Genomic DNA, 17,055 nt, shown 5'->3' with positions numbered 1-17,055 from the left:
AACTGTTTTTTTTTTTGGTTTTAATTACATAAAATTAAAACCTCTTGAATTTTAGAAAAGTCAAAGGTATCGAAACATGTCGATTTCGTGTATGTAAGACCCTTCCGCTAAAATCAAATTTCGATAAAGTGCTTTTAAGTCCATGCTTAAAAATATCATAAATAAATATGTATCCATATTTAAAAAAATATACCTCTTACGAATAGAGATAAAAGATTGAAAAACCAATAGCTGTTTGTTTTAAAATTCTATTTGTAGTGCAACTTTAGGAGTTTCAACTCAAAACTTGTCAAAATCGATGAAAACCGTGTGAAGCCCCTTAATCTGAACGGCTGAAAAGTATAGAAAATTACAAGACTATTATAAAATTTCTAGACGTTTATTAGAGTAAATACATAGTATATAGTGTTAGAATAGAAAATAAGTTTAAACGGGCTTGTAGTCCAACTTGCTCTCAAGTTTCTTGTTGTCTGCCACCTTGCGGACCGCCTTCATCAGATCCTCCTGGAAAAAAAGTAAATCAATAAAAATACGAAAGTAGGAACAGTATAGATTTCATACTAGGTATCAACATGCCTACATAGTGGCCCGCGGTAAAAGCGACTTTTAATCCGGAGGTCGCGGGTTCGAACCCCGGCTCGTAAAAATGAGCTTTTTATAGTCATTTGAATTTGACAGTCGCATTTCGTGCGGAAATTGGACTAATGTCCAGTTGTTACTCTTCGGGTTAGAAGGTCAGAAGGCCGTTGCTTTCGTAAAACTAGTGTCTACGTAAAATCTTACGATTATAACGCACAGGTATGCGTTTCCATCTTTTTTTTTCATGAAAAAATATCCAGTATTGCTTAAACCTAGATTTGTTAAAACGAGACCAACGAGCAATTGAGTTTTGGACATGAAAATTACATCTTGGAGGCTAGAAATTTCTTAATTAAGTTAGTTTTTGTTCTTACCTGAATAATATACTCTCAGCCCTAATAGCGAAGAGGCCGGCCTCAGTGCAGACATTACGTAAGTCAGCGCCGTTGAAGGTGTTTGACAACTTGACGATTGCCTCTAATAGTCCATTTGCGCGTGGATCTTTGAACACCATGTTTACGGAAAACGTATTATTTCGTCTCTTACCTGAATGATATATTCCCTCTCAGCCCTAATAGCGAAGAGACCAGCCTCAGTGCAAACGTTACGGAGATCAGTGCCGTTGAAGGTGCTTGACAACATGACTACTGCCTCTCATAGTCCATTTGCGCGTGGATCTTTCGAATACCATGTTTACTGAAAACGTAATACTTTGTCTCTTACCTGAATAATATACTCTCTCTCGGCCTTAATAGCGAAGAGGCCGGCCCCAGTGCAGACATTACGTAAGTCAGCGCCGTTGAAGGTGTTTGACAACTTGACGACTGCCTCTCATAGTCCATTTGCGCGTGGATCTTTCGAACACCATGTTTACTGAAAACGTATCATTTTGCCTCTTACCTGAATGATATATTCCCTCTCGGCCCTAATAGCGAAGAGGCCGGCCCCAGTGCAGACATTAAGTCAGCGCCGTTGAAGGTGCTTGACAACTTGACGACTGCCTCTCATAGTCCATTTGCGCGTGGATCTTTCGAACACCATGTTTACTGAAAGGGTTCCCTCTATTTGGCATAACTTTAATAGTCCGAAACGATTTTCGCATAACAAACTTCGCATAATCGATTTTCGACAAATGTTAATTTGGCAGAAAACTTATTTGTCATAATATAAAATAACACGAATATTACTTTGTCCGAAAATAAGTTCGCATGATTTTGTTTACGCCTATTGTTTTTATGAATAAAATTGATTCGCGTAATTGCATTTGGCATATTTATTAAAATCAGAATATCCACCCATACTAAATGCTGTCAAGAGAGTCGGTTTGGTTAGGTTAGAACTGCGACCTCAACAAATACAACATTTTGTCAAGAATTTCGGTTAAGTTAGGTTAGAACTACCACATTAATATAGTAGTATTACGTATGATAAAAATTCTGCGTGCTGAATTTCGACTAAACCATGTTATGCAGAAATAATTTATGCGTAAAAACCATTCGGCGAATAACCTTTATGCATGAAATATATTCGGACAAACAAAAATATGCCTAGACAAATTATGAGTAATTATACTATGCCATAACAGATTATGCGAAAGGTGAATTATGCCAATATAGATTATGCCAAAAAGAATTCTTCATTGTAAAATTATGCCAAAACAAGGGGAACCTTACTGAAAACGTATCATTTTGCCTCTTACCTGAATGATATATTCCCTCTCGGCCCTAATAGCGAAGAGGCCGGCCCCAGTGCAGACATTAAGTCAGCGCCGTTGAAGGTGCTTGACAACTTGACGACTGCCTCTCATAGTCCATTTGCGCGTGGATCTTTCGAACACCATGTTTACTGAAAACGTATCATTTTGTCTCTTACCTGAATGATATATTCCCTCTCAGCCCTAATAGCGAAGAGGCCAGCCTCAGTGCAAACGTTACGGAGATCAGCGCCGTTGAAGGTGTCGGACAACTTGACGACGGCCTCGTAGTCCATTTCTCCGTGCTTAGCGATCGGTAGCGCGTGGATTTTGAGAATCTCGAGCCTGGAATCATTTTAATGTTATTGGTAATTGGTATGTACTATTAGCTGCAAAAGTGCATGGCGAATTCATCAATGAATTCATTCATAACTTCTCCATGGACTTTTACAGCTTATAGTACTTTACAGTATTATTTACAATATTTAACCCAATTTGAGTCTCACAGGAGTTTTGTGGTATACATATATATAAGTCACCTGCAAAGCGGGTTCTCCGGCATCTGTGCAAAGTTCACGAGTGCCCACCACGCGGGTTCTGGGTAGCGAAAGTGTTAAACTTAGACATTTCTGACCACGAGCTGTACAGATTTATCTATAATTATTTAAAAAAGTTATTCAGGATGTCAATTACTTTTCCTGCGTTTTTTCATCCACTATACTATTGATTCTAAATGTAATGTACTTTTAGTTTAGCGTTGAATTTCTGTATGTGAGGTTTTCCCGAGGGTTTACAGTGTGGAGGGGCCTGATGGGAAGCAGTTATCGCCGCCTATGGACATAAGCAACATCAGGGCAGCCACTTATGCGTTGACGACCATTGAGAACCCTAAATACCTGCTTCTTGAACATCCCTATGTCATAGCGCAAGGGAAACACCTCAAAAGCAGGAAGTGAAATACTGGTATCTAGCTTGATGATTGTTTCTATCAGTTAAAAAAATAATAATAAAAAAACTGTATAAAAGTGACTGAAACGACTCCACAGTCAAACTAACTGTAGTTTTGTGGAGTATTGTATTTAAGTTGTGTCTTGTAATTGAGTATAATAAATAAATAAATAATAAATAAGTTCCTACGGAGTCTGTAGGTCTCTTTAAAAGATCGGAGGAAGCAGAAATTCTAAGATTCTTCATCAGTCTGTCTATATCTCAAAAGAGGGGTTTATAAAATGTCTGTTTTTGGTTTTTGGTCAGAAACAATTTTCTAGAGAGTTGGGTCTGTCTGTCAAGTGTCCGTTTGTATGTGTTTTAAAAAAGGAGTTCCTAAAATGTCTGTTTGTCGAGAGTTGGTCTGTCTGTTTGTCTGTCAAGAAAAAAAAAAAATGTCTGCCTGTTTTTAGAATGTCCGTCAGTCTGTGTCATGGGGTCTATTTGTTATAAAAGTGTCTGTCTATCTGTCAGTTCCTCACCTGGCCTGCTCATTCGGCAGAGGAATCTCAATCTTCCTGTCCAGTCTCCCTGGTCTCAGCAGCGCAGGGTCCAGGGTATCAGGGCGGTTGGTGGCCATGATGATCTTCACCTGCCCCAAGGAGTCGAACCCGTCCATCTGGTTCAGGAGTTCCATCAGAGTACGTTGGATCTCGCGATCGGCGCTGGTGCCTTCGGAAAAACGACGGCCGCCTAGGAAACAAAAATCGTAGGTTAGAAACACGCATGCTCCTGATATAAATAATATTTTCAAGTATGTGGGAAGTGTCAGAAAAGTTGGGACATTCTTAACTTCCTACAAATCTGTTTAGAAGATGAAACCTCTTATCGAAATTCTCAACACTTTGCAGGTAATCAACAAAGTCCTGTTTTATCCTAGATCGAGATAATTTAGCGCTCTAAACACCAGCTACCAGACAAAAAATGGTGCACTACTTTAGAAACCGGTCATAATAGTCATCACACAAATAAATGCCTTTACCGGGATTCGAACCCAGGACCGCGGGCAAGCAGGGTCACTAGTGTCACTACCGACTGCGCCAGACCGGTCGTCCTTTAGCTGGATAAAACATACCAATAGCGTCAATTTCGTCCATGAAGATGATGCAAGGTTGATGGTCGCGCGCGTAGTTGAACATCTCGCGGATCAGACGCGCAGACTCGCCGATATATTTGTCCACGATGGCCGATGATACCACCTGTCATCATACACAATTTAAGCACACACATTCTTCAACAGTAAAATAACCTGATCACAAAATTACAATTTTGAAAAAACCCCCGACCGTGACATAGTGGACCGATTTTCATGAAACATGGCTAAGGACACTCCCGACTAACTCAGCTTTCAGACAAAACTAAATCGGCTCATCCGTTCGAGAGCTACGATGCCACAGACAGACACACACACACAGACAGACAGACAAACAGAGAGACAGACACGTCAAACTTATAACACCCCGTCGTTTTTGCATTGGGGGTTAATTAAGTATTTTTTGACTCAATTAAACACCGTTGCATACAATATTTTTTCTATAACAACGTTTTTTTAATAGTTTTTAACCCCCGACGCAAAAACGACGGGGTGTCATAAGTTTGACGCGTCTGTCTGTGGTACCGTAGCTCCCGAACGGATGAACCGATTTAGATTTAGTTTTTTTTGTCTGAAAGCTGAGTTAGTCGGGAGTCGGGAGTGTTCTTAGCCATGTTTCATGAAAATTAGTCCACTATGTCGCAGTCGGGGGTTTTTTCAAAATTTTAATTATGTGGTTAGGTTATTATTTTAGGTTGTTAAGTTGGTAGCTCAAAGGAATCCTAGGAACTCGTAATAAACTTTTTCATACAGGTGTAGTTTTTTTTACGCACTAGTGCGAGAAGTGGTTCATTATATGGCAGCTCGAAACTTCGGAGGCTCATCTGTACTGAAAAACGTCGTACGATACACGTGCGAAAAGGAAATTCGTAACTCGTGTCGATTTAAAACACTCCCTTCGGTCGTGTTTTAATTTATCGCCACTCGTTTCGAACTTCCTTTTTTACGCACTTGTATCGTAATGTACTATTGCGGAACCTAACAACTATTTAGTAAGAAGTTAAAGACTCACTTTTAAGAAGTTAGCATCGAGTTGTGAAGCCACAGCTCTGGCCAGCAGAGTCTTGCCCGTGCCAGGAGGTCCGTACAGCAGACAGCCTTTCGGCGGAGTGATACCGACTCGAACAAACAGCTCCGGGTTCATCAGTGGCAGCTCAATCACCTATACAAGCACAAACATAAGTGTTTAAAAGATGTTTGTGGAGTAAGACAAAGATTATTTTGCTTGCTATACAAGACATACCTATGAAATTTCATGACAAGTTTTGTGAACTTGTCCTACTTTCAAGTTAAAGTATCATGTAATTTCTAATAAGAAATAAATAAAATCTAATCTAATCAATTAAATCCTTTTCTCTTTTACCCTATCTAACCATATTTAATAGGTAATCTAATCTGAATGCACAAAATTCATAGCAGAATTATTGGATTTGGACTTCTATTGAAAATTAAATAAATAAAATAATAATGGACCTCACATCCATTTAATCCAACTTTATGTTATAAAACATCACTATTTATTTAATAAGAAAAAACATGTTTGAAGAAACCTGCATAGCCGAAGGAATATTTTGCCAATAAGGGTCACTTGTTGCACCAACGGAAATGGAGGGTTAACCCACCATTTTACATGGAATTTTTGACGACCGGTCTGGCTCAGTTGGTAGTGACCCTGCCTGCTAAGCCACGGTCCTGGGTTCGAATCCCGGTAAGGGCATTTATTTGTGTGATGAGCACAGATATTTGTTCCTGAGTCATGGATGTTTTCTAATTAAGTATGTATTTATCTATTTACGTATGTATATCGTCGCTTAGCACCCATAGTATAAGCTTTGCTTAGTTTGGGGCTAAGTTGATCTGTGTAAGGTGTCCCCAATATTTATTTATTTATTTAATTTGACAGGTGACAGCCGCTAACTTTGAGTTAAGTGGCTGGTGCAAGTGGGCCTAAGAGAGTGAAAGGGAAGAAATTCTTTGTGGGGCATTAAATGTTAATAAACTGATCATACATTTTAAGTAGACTTCAAGAGTCAAGGAGTCATACCTCTCGCAGCTGCCGGATCTGTTCCTGCAGACCTCCTATGGCAGAGTATGTGACGTCTCCAGGGTCCTCGTGACTCATGTTGTACACCAGAGGGTCAACCTAGAAATACAAGCAAAACGGATATTAGAAAAATCAAATTATTAGAAGAAATTATTTAAATTACGTCATTAAAATATAGCATTAATAGTGTTTGCCATTAAATGGGACCAGCATGGTCAAACAGAGGTGTGTGCATTTGTCATTTGTGGTTCAATGCTTTGTGAGTTGTGAGTTGTGTTGAACTGAACTGTGTTACTCTGGAGCCGACCTGCGCACCCATATTTACCGAGGGCTTTTCACTGACATGAAAATACTGCACTACCTCTCTTGCCATGTCTAGACCCACACTAGTGCCTTTCTTTTTAGGGTTCCGTAGCCAAAATGGCAAAAACGGAACCCTTATAGTTTCGTCATGTCCGTCTGTCCGTCTGTCCGTCTGTCCGTCTGTCCGTCTGTCACAGCCGATTTACTCGGAAACTATAAGTACTACAGTGATGAAATTTGATGGGAATATGTGTTGTATGAACCGCTACAAAATTATGACACTAAATAGTAAAAAAATGAATTGGGGTGGGGCCCCCCATACATGTAACTGAGGGATGAAAATTTTTTTTTCGATGTACATACCCGTGTGGGGTATCAATGGAAAGGTCTTTAAAATGATATAAAGTTTTCTAAAAATCATTTTTCTTAAAGTGAACGGTTTTTGAGATATCAGCTCTCAAAGTCGTAAAAAGTATGTCCCCCCCCTCTATTTTTATAACTACGGGGTATAAAATTTAAAAAATAGAGGTGATGCATGCTAATTAACTCTTTCAACGATTTTTGGTTTGATCAAAGTATCTCTTATAGTTTTTGAGATAGGTTGATTTAACTGTAATTTTGGTTAAGTTATTGGTTTATTATATTTGCTGCTACGGAACCCTTTGTGCGCGAGCCCGACTCGCACTTGGCCGGTTTTTTTTTTTTTTTATGAAATAGGCAGCAAACAAGCCGCCTGATGGTAAGCAGTCATCGCCACCCATGGACATAAGCAACATCAGGGGAGCCATTTATGCGTTGCCGACCTTTGAGAACCCCAAATACCTGCTTCTTAAAGAACCCCATGTCACAGCGCAAGGGAAACACCTCAGAAGGTAGCTCACTCCACAACTTGCAAATTTTGGCCAAAATTGAGCAGGAAGTCTTAGTCTGTTCTTGTCTAGCTGGTGCCGCAGCATTCATTGCAAGGACTGTTGTATCAAAAATCAACTACATCTTACCTCTCTTGGCAAATGCCTCATAATGGTCAGTGTGGTCATATCCAAAGCTACACGGGTGCCTCCCTTAAGCTTGTTCTTGTCCAATTGACGCCGGCAGCCGACAACATAGCGCGGACCGTTAGTTGCTTTCACGATGACTAGAATAATAAAGAAAAAGTATATGAAAAATAGCAAAATAAAAGCCAGAATGTAAAAAAAGTGTTGCATTGTCAGAAATAAGGTGTTGGAGAAACAATTTATGTGAAATAATTGCTGACTGAGATAATCACCTCCAACTGCAATGTGGAGTTATTGATTGGACTGACAAAGCCCATACAACAAAGTGTACCCCTGAATTGTATGGGCCTTTTAGGCTAAAACTAGATGACACTGTTTGCAGCCTGGAAGTGGCCAAAATCATATTTTCCCAAAATATTTTTTATAAGAACAAATGACATATTTCTGTATTTTAAAACCATAATACACATGAACACATTTTGAAAATAAATTTGTAGGCATCATCGGTGTAGTCATGATAGTATTTAATAGGTGGCGCTATAAAATCGAGGTATGATTCATTGTTAGTGTGAAATATGTAAATCCTATATAAATAATCCTTGGTTATTTTATTTTTATTTTTTTTTATATCATCATAAATTACACTTCAAACAAAATTATTCACTTAAATCATAAGGGTAACTTGAATACAAGTTGAGATTTAAGTTGATTGTCATTCAAATATGATACAGTAGTAAAATACTCACACTTTTCTTCAGTCAGCTGTTTCAGTACTTCTCCTACAATTTGACCAACGCTCTGTAGGGCTTTTAGGTCGTTTTCACTCTTATCATACTGTTTAGTTAAGTCTTTTAACTGTTCTCTCACTGAAAGCACAGAAATATAGATTTTATAGTCCGGGTACATAAACATACAATGATAACCTAAATCTTTGTTAAAAACGCCAATATAAACGTAAATATCTATTAAACAACGATAAATTAACAACATTATACGGTAAGAAGTTGAAAGAAAGATAAATTATGTTTGAAATTCATTGTTTTGCACAAAATTTGAATGATGATTCGGCAAGAATCGAACATTGGAAATGGTGTACTTACTATCCTTGAGTCTGGATTCTACTTCTTTGTGTTCCATCAACTTCTTTCTGTAGTCCTGAAACCCCTTCTCCCTCAAAGGGTCCATGGTAGACGTTCCAGCAGGCATTTTAATTTAAAAATTATATCAATCTCAATTTCACTGAAACACAAAACTCAAGTCATTTGACGTTTCGTTTCGACATTTCTTTTTTTTTTTTTCAGAATGTTTTGCGTCTGCCCTAGATTCCGGTAATAATTTTTTTTCGTCTGGCAATAAAAACGATGAGTGCTTGAAACAAGAATAAAGATACTACGCGGACGTAAAACGACCGCGACCGCGACCTAATTTTTTCGATCGGACGTCGTGCTCAAGGCAATCCGCGTCCGTCGAATAGTATGCACGATGTTTAGTTCTTGTAAATTCCCGTCCGCGGTCGATTTACGACGGACGTCCGCGTAATCGAAATATACAACGTGTTCCTAACTGTAACAGAAAAATAAAAAACTTATTTTTCTGTCTGATTTTTGCATTGGGATGAATTTGCCAGAGTACCTACAGCAGAAACGTTTGCAAACTAAATAAAAAAATAGCAAAATTTATTTAAATAAATAATAAGTAAAAAAACATTCGACGGTGTGTCGAAGGTGAATTTAAGTTTACTCTTTAGTTTCATTACATAAAAAGTATTAGGATACCTACTTTGTAGAGCTATTACTTTATAATTATTAAGCTAGGAACATACTACGCGGACGTCCGTCGTAAAACGACCGCGACCGCGACCGATCAGTGTGCACGGAACAAAACATCCAGCGAGCCAGATTTCGATCGGACGTCCATGCGCTCAAGGCCACGTCCACGTCCGTCGACCGATAGTTTGCACGGTTATGTGTATTTCCATTGTCCAGATTCCCGTCCGCGGTCGATTCACGACGGACGTCCGCGTAGTGTGTTCCTAGCTTCACTTGCAGTCAACGAAAGGAAGTACTTAACCTTCTTGGCGCTTTCTGTGTCTTTGTTTGTTGCATGAAGAAAATACTTCTATCTAACAATAACTACTAATATTCATAAGAAAATTACACTTCTTTTTACACCGCACGCTGGTAAACAAGCATACAGTCGCCCGTCTGAAGATATTATAAGCACCGAGGCCTATTGACGCCTGAGACTCAAAAGGTGCTGTCACATGCGCGTTGCCGATCCCTTGAATTGTACATGTACACCCCCTTTTGTGTAGAATTCCAAACTGTAGACCTCCGTGAAAACCATTGTAGGGAGCTCATTCAGTCAGTCATGATTTTTTTCATAATTTTTGGAGCCCGTGATGTGTAACTTATTGAAATCTTTGTTATTTTAAATATAGTATACATAGGTGTAACAAAATTAATTGCTACTCCGCAAGTGGACGAAAACGGAATCATGGACGGAAACTGGCACAATTTTCACTCTAAGTATATTTTTTAATTCTACCTTGAAGTTTATAAAGAAATAAGGATAAACCGTCAATATGTGCCATACATCGATGTTTGACCCACTTGTGCAATAAAGTAGAAATAAAACGAATCACCCTTTGGGAGTCGGGACTCACAAAATTACAATATTTCATCGCACACGACTTCACAAGATTGTACATGTACATTACAAATAAAAATAACGCGTGACTCGCGTCCGCCATATTGCTCAGTTTCCCGCCTAAATATATTAAGGACGTGGCTTATTTATTTTTTTCAGAGACGTGATCGCGAGACCCAGGAGTTTTGGGTTCATTCAGAAAACGTTTTTCCGCGATTTTTGTTTTGTCCACTAATTTTAGAAATCCAGTGGAGAATGTTGATAATGATTTTAGGTAGTACATAAAAACGAAGTTTGTGATGCTATGGTGTTAGCTGTGAGTTATAATTGTTATAAATGTGTCCACTGAATATTCAGACGTGTGATATACAAATGTGACCCAGTGGAAACTATTTAATGATGTAGAAATTGTTCAAATAAACGATTAGTTGATTTTGCCCACCAGTCGGAATTGTCGCTCATACCTTATAATTACGAAAGACCAAATTTTTTTATATCACTCGGTGGCACACAAGCATACGGTCCGCGTGATGGTTTTTAGTTTAGGGCCAAAAATATAGGCCTTACCCTGATTTTTCAGTGTGGATGCGTACAAACCCACTTGCGAATATCACCCAGACAGACGTGTCAGACATGCAAAAAATATCGTAATCACAAAGTGCGTAGCTTTTAATATGTGACGAAATTAACTTTGCAATATAGGTCACATTTCCATCAGGCGGGCCGTATACCTGTTTGCCACTGACGTGGTATAAAAAAAAATTGTAAATTTAATTACACAATCGCTTTTTAATTGGTACGTTATTTATAAATTAATTTTGCTTATTATAATTATTTTACTCATATAAAAAAAGTATTTTGAAAAAACCCCGACATAGTGGACCGATTTTCTAACTCAGCTTTCAAAAAAAAAAACAAATCTAAATCGGTTCATCTGTTCAGGAGCTACGATTCCACAGACAGACACACACAGACAAACAGGTAAGCAGACAGACAGACAGACATACACTTCGTTTTTGGGTCGGGGGTTAAAAAAATAATAATTGAAAGAGTCGCGGACAACAGGGGAGGCCTTTGCCCAGTAGTGAGACACATCACAAAAAAAAAATTTGACACTAGTAAGAAATGAGTGGTAAAAGTTTTTCGGATTAAATTAGCCCACTGTGTACGCCTCACAATTTTTCTATTAATATTTTAAAACATTTAGTACCTACTTATTATTCGTCATAGGTATCGAAAATAAATTAAGTCCCAAATCTTCAGTAATTCACCTTTAAAATAATTTAGGTCAAGTTCGCGTGTCACTTAGGAAATCTCCGTCCTACCAAAAAGAGAAATAACAGCACATATCCGTCCCTTAAAAATTCATAATCTTAAAAAAGGAGCGAGCTTGTATGCAATCTGACAGTTCAAATCTGTCAGTGTCTTGTCAGTGTCAGTTTGAACTGTCAGATTGCATACAAGTTTTTTTGAAGATTAAGTCCCAAATCTTAAGAAATTCACCTTTGGGTCAAGCCTTAAACTTAACAACAGAATATAAACTAAGATAACTGCTATTAAAACGGAATCTAAAACTGTTTAAGGGGAACGGGGACGACAACCGCAGCTTCATACAAACGTACTTTCCATTTTCCTCGTATTGAGTATAGTAGAAATATACAGGGTGTAAGTTTTATAACCGGCAACATTCCAAGGGGTGCCGGCAATATTTAATGATTTTTGATAAGTTTTAGCAAAGACATTTATGTAACTCCGTATAGACAGATAAAGTCTAAGAAAAAAACGTACCTCAGTAACCATTAGAAAAAGGTACGGTGGGCTAGATGGCATTACACCTTTGGGGCTCAGCTAGATGGCGCTAAAATTAATATTTGACATTTTAAAACATATCAAGCTAACAATATGGGCCAAATTGTCAAAACTGAGGTTCAAAACTTTCAAGCCTGTATCAGGGAAATAATAGAACTGTGTACTTAGTGTAGGTAATACTTTCCATTATGTCGACATCCAGGGACAAAACAAGGTCTACGTTTGTATGGTCAACAAATTGTCCTCTACCCTCATAACGTCAAATCTAAATTTAATCTCAGCTCGTAATTCAGAATCACCGTAAGAAAATAAATAAGTTTGTAATACTTAAATACTCTATCTCAATTTATTAGGAGCGTATAAGTTTTAAGATCTTGAAACTCCCACTACGTGAGTGGCTTTAAAATAGTCGTTTGGACGCATTTTAAATCGGATTACGGAATGAAGCTGTTCCATTTTTAAATGAGGATAACTGACGTTCCATCTCGGCAGGTGGCGCCACTGAGCGGTTGTCCTCGAATCACATACAGTTTTTGGACGATTACATCTTTCTCTGAAATTGTTTTTCGGCACCAAAAAACGGCCAACAACGAATTTGTAGTCTTGTCATACTAATTGATTGATATTAGAAAAAAAAACCATCAAAAAAACTTGGGTACTCAAACAAAATATGAAGAAAAAAAAAACCAAACTTTTATTTTATGATTAATGATTTATTAAAGGCAATATAAAAGTAAACAAAAATCTAAAAAAAGCACAATTATTTTATTTTCTCCAAAAATATAAATAGTCACAAACATTTTCGGGTTATTCAGGCCCACGGTGTATAGAGTTACTGAAGTTTCAACTTTGACTTTTGTTAGATTTTTTAAAGTAGGGATAGGGACGATATTATAAAAGTCCCTCGTACCGTACCTCGATAAGCAGCCCTCACAATCTGTCCCGTTTATCCGTCCCGCTGTCTGACTCGGAAAAATGCTATAATTTGTTAACTTCAGCTATTCCTGGACTCTTGTTCGCATTGCTAGGAGAGCCGCTGTAGTTCGTAGGTTTCAATAATTTATAGTGTACACTGAATGCACGCTCAAATTGAGCGTACAGTCGAGTTCATAAATATGTGAGTATTTTTTCCCTTATTGCAACGATTTAAGGTGAAGACATGTACACGTATTTATGAACTCGACTGTACAGCGGGGAAGGACGTGCCGTGCGGCGTGCATGGCAAAGAATAAAGCTCATACAAAGTGTCCTGCGCTCGTAGATATCTATCTCTATCGCTCGTGCGTATTGGCGCGACAGAGCCGGACTAACTGGCGTGGCGTTTCGTTTTCGTTTGGCGTCGTTCGGCTACGCAAGCCGAATGGCCAATCGCTCACGAAACGCTCACGAAACAAGCGCTGAGATATCTATCTATCGCGCTTGCGTATTGGCGCGACAGAGCCAGCGGCGTATCGCTTTCGTTTGGTGTCGGAGAAATGCCATTCGGCTACGGGGCCAGGATGTCATTAATCAAATTAGAAAAAGACGTGCGTTCTATTGCGTGATGTGTGTCGTGGGGATCAAGAATTTGCGGGCTTCAGTGGTCTTGGTAGGCCCTCAGATGGCGTAGCCAACATGCCATCAAGCGGTTCGCCAAAGCGCAGGCAATTGTCACTTTATACTGTGCTTTGGTGAAGCAATAACTCGGCATGTGTTTGTAATAACAGCACTAGAGCGTTTCGTTACACTTTTTCTAGAAGTGTGATGTATTTTATCCATTTAAAGAGAAAAGTGCATTTGTGCATTGTGACTTTAAAAGTGGATAAAAGACTCCTTTAGTTATCCAGTTAAACTGCTAATAAAATAAAGAAATGTCGGGGAAATAAATTATGCAATTTCCGTGAGTGATATTGTAATACTGCATGTCTGGTTGTCTGTTCGTAAGCGAATAAGAGTCGTTTATTTCAAGATAAAAACTTTGACCTTTAGGCCGTTTTCACATTATCCGATCCGATATCGGATGTAGGAAGGATGTAAAATGTAAGATTTATGCGCTTCCCGGTCTTTATTTATGTATTTAATAGATCATTATTACTAGAAAACGATTATAAAACGCAAAAATTGCGGATTTAATGCAGATGGCACTCTCCTACAACAGTTTTTGTCCGAGGCACCATCGAACTGCCGATATCGGCAGGACGCTTCCGACATTTTTGGCATGCCGGACCCCTCGCCAGCTCTGCTGTCGGCCGATAATATTTGTGTGTGTGCGTATATAATGTAGGTATACGTTTGTAGTAGTGTGCGTGACAAACATGGCGTCTATTAAACAGCTGTTAATGATGCATTTCTGTTGAAAAAAAAAAGATTGTAATTCATCGGTCCGAATTGCAGATTCTAATTTTTTCATCTTTTAGTAGATAAAGTTAAATGTAAATTTTTTTTTTACCTGCCGCTCTTGAGTATTTTTATGCTCGTTATTTTAATTTTACAATAAAATATTTGAAATTTAGTGCTTATAATTATTAAAATATCTGGGCAACCGAGCTTCGCTCGGTTCTGTTTCGTATCCTTGACATGTGTCGCCATCTAGTTCAAAAATGAATAGTACCTACATCGAGCGAAAGAATTCTCAGCCTTAACAACACAACTACTCCACACGAGATGGCGCGCATAGTGTATTTTCTATTCGTTTTAGCCTTGACCTGTGTCGCCATCTAGTGTTTGCAATAAATAGTACTTACATCGACCGAAAGAATTCTGTCTTACCAGTACAACTACTGCACACGAGATGGCGCGCGAAGAAAAACGCATGAAAACTCGAAAATTCGCGTTTTCCGGGACCTAAGGATAAGTTAGACCGATTTTTCACCCCCAAAAACCCCCACATAACAAATTTCTGCGAAATCGTTAGAGCGGTTTCCGAGATCGTCAGTGTAAATAAATAAATATATAAATAAATAAATAAATAAATAAATAAATATACAAGAATTGCTCGTTTAAAAGTATAAGATATAAAACTTTTTAAAAATATTTTTTGATACAAAATCATATTTCATTGATTTGGAACAATGCGTTTTATCGGACCGACATCCGACACTATCGGAAGCGTTTATCGGATGTAGGATGTCGGGCCGACACCCGATATCGGATCGGATAATGTGAAAACGGCCTTAAGTTACTGTCAATTGCTGTAAGACGCAACTTTGCCTACCCTGCATAACATTGCCTTTTTTTATACTACGTCGTTGGCAAACAAGCATACGGTCCGCCTGATGGAAAGCGGTCATCGTAACCTATGGACGCCTGCAACTCAAGGAGTGTCACATGCGCGTTGCCAACCCAATAGAAACTTGTAAAAAAGGAGTGCACAAGCTTTAAGGAGGGCTCGGGATGCCGACGACTCAAAGGACAATAGTCGGAACAAATTAGTTCCGTAGATCCTTCCGTCACCAGCACACCGCACCCTCGTTGAGCTCTGGCAGCCTTACTCACCGGCAGGAACACAACACTATGAGTGGGGTCTAGTGTTATTTGGCTGCGGTCTTCTGTGAGGCGGAGGTACCTCCCCAGTTGGGCTCTGCTCTACGCTTGCCTGTCACGAAAAATAGTGATTCTTTACCGATTAACATTTATAATGAGCCGTATAAGTATGCCTAATTCATGGCGGTCACTAATTACTATCCCCGTGTCCCAATAATCAGATTTAGGGTCACTTGCAACAAACCGTCTGTCACCGTTAAAGCGTTCGTCAAATTTTATTGCATGGAAAGTTTCATAGCCATCTGCTGCGTGACGATGATGTGTCTGTCAAATGTGGTTGATGCAACTGACCCTAAGACACCTATTTTGTGGAGAACTACTCTTTACAGTACATATGGCGCTATATTACCACACTCATTATGTAATAAGCTCATTACGCAACTATGTCAACTTACCTAACCACAAAATTAAAATTTTGAAAAACCCCCAACCGCGACGTAGTGTACCGATTTTCTTGAAACATGGCTAAGAACACTCCCGACTAACTCAGCTTTCAGACAAAAAAACTAAATCTAAATCGGTTTATCAGATATTTGTTCCTGGGTCATGGATGTTTTCTATGTATATTATAAGTATGTATTTATCTATTTAAGTATGTATACCGTCGCTTAGCACCCATAGTACAAGCTTTGCTTAGTTTGGGGCTAAGTTGATCCGTGTAAGGTGTCCCCCAATATTTATTTATTTATTTTTATCCGTTCGGGAGCTACGATGCCACAGACAGACAGACACACACACAGACAGACAGACAGAGAAACAGACAGACAGACAGACACGTCAAACTTTTAACAACCCGTCGTTTTTGCGTCGGGGGTTAAAAATAGAAATGACCATATGTACAGTCAACCAATTGGAACCCTAGGCCACGTAGAACTATGTCACAGTGACGTTATAAATCAGATTGTAACAAAATCTCTTAGCGTTTGTCATTTTGACATGGTTGTAGGGTGGCCTAGGGTTCCAATTGGTTGACTGTACTTATACCCACTGTAAAATGTAGCACGATACATGTGCGAATAAGTAATTCGCAACTCGTGTCGATTTAAAATGCTCTACGGTCGTGTTTTAATTTATCGCCACTCATTTCTAATTTCTTATTTATCGCACTTGTATCGTAATTCGTATATTCGTGTATTTGTATTCGAGCTAGGCAATGATAGGCAGATGGCCTGGCCCCGTAGCCGAATGGCATTTCTCCGACGCCAAACGAAAGCGATACGCCGCTGGCTCTGTCGCGCCAATACGCAAGCGCGATAGAGATAATAATAATAATAATAATATTCTTTATTGTGCACCATACAGAAAAAAAAAAAAATACACAAGATGGATCACGCTTAATAACTAGGTAACAACAGGCGGTCTTAGATAGATATCTACTAGC

The 17,055-nt window shown here is 38.8% G+C and overlaps 1 protein-coding gene across 1 annotated transcript; it reads right to left on the bottom strand.

Annotated features, from left to right (window-relative positions):
- Nucleotides 1–363: 363 nt before the first annotated feature.
- Nucleotides 364–8,968, bottom strand: LOC125238313 (26S proteasome regulatory subunit 10B). The gene is made up of 9 exons (XM_048145606.1): nucleotides 8,795–8,968; nucleotides 8,441–8,560; nucleotides 7,698–7,834; nucleotides 6,397–6,495; nucleotides 5,365–5,514; nucleotides 4,335–4,458; nucleotides 3,742–3,952; nucleotides 2,452–2,617; nucleotides 364–504 (listed from the first exon to the last, which is right to left on the bottom strand). Exons 1-9 carry the CDS (start codon nucleotides 8,898–8,900, stop codon nucleotides 427–429), a joined length of 1,191 nt encoding a protein of 396 aa, XP_048001563.1. The 5' UTR covers nucleotides 8,901–8,968; the 3' UTR covers nucleotides 364–426.
- Between the last annotated feature and the right edge of the window lie 8,087 nt (nucleotides 8,969–17,055).

This window comes from Leguminivora glycinivorella, chromosome 23 (genome assembly GCF_023078275.1).
Source record: "Leguminivora glycinivorella isolate SPB_JAAS2020 chromosome 23, LegGlyc_1.1, whole genome shotgun sequence".
Taxonomy (NCBI): domain Eukaryota; kingdom Metazoa; phylum Arthropoda; class Insecta; order Lepidoptera; family Tortricidae; genus Leguminivora; species Leguminivora glycinivorella.
The sequence above is the reverse complement of the archived record's forward strand: the minus strand, read 5'-3'. Positions and strand labels throughout refer to the sequence as shown.

What these genes read in the sequence shown, in the direction of transcription:
- LOC125238313 (XM_048145606.1), bottom strand. Translation starts at nt 8,900, where the DNA reads ATGCCTGCTGGAACGTCTACCATGGACCCTTTGAGGGAGAAGGGGTTT. An exon ending in AGAATCCAGACTCAAGGATA is followed by an intron (nt 8,561 to 8,794) that starts GTAAGTACACCA and finishes CTGTGCTTTCAG; the next exon opens with TGAGAGAACAGTTAAAAGAC. An exon ending in AGATCCGGCAGCTGCGAGAG is followed by an intron (nt 5,515 to 6,396) that starts GTATGACTCCTT and finishes GTGCTTGTATAG; the next exon opens with GTGATTGAGCTGCCACTGAT.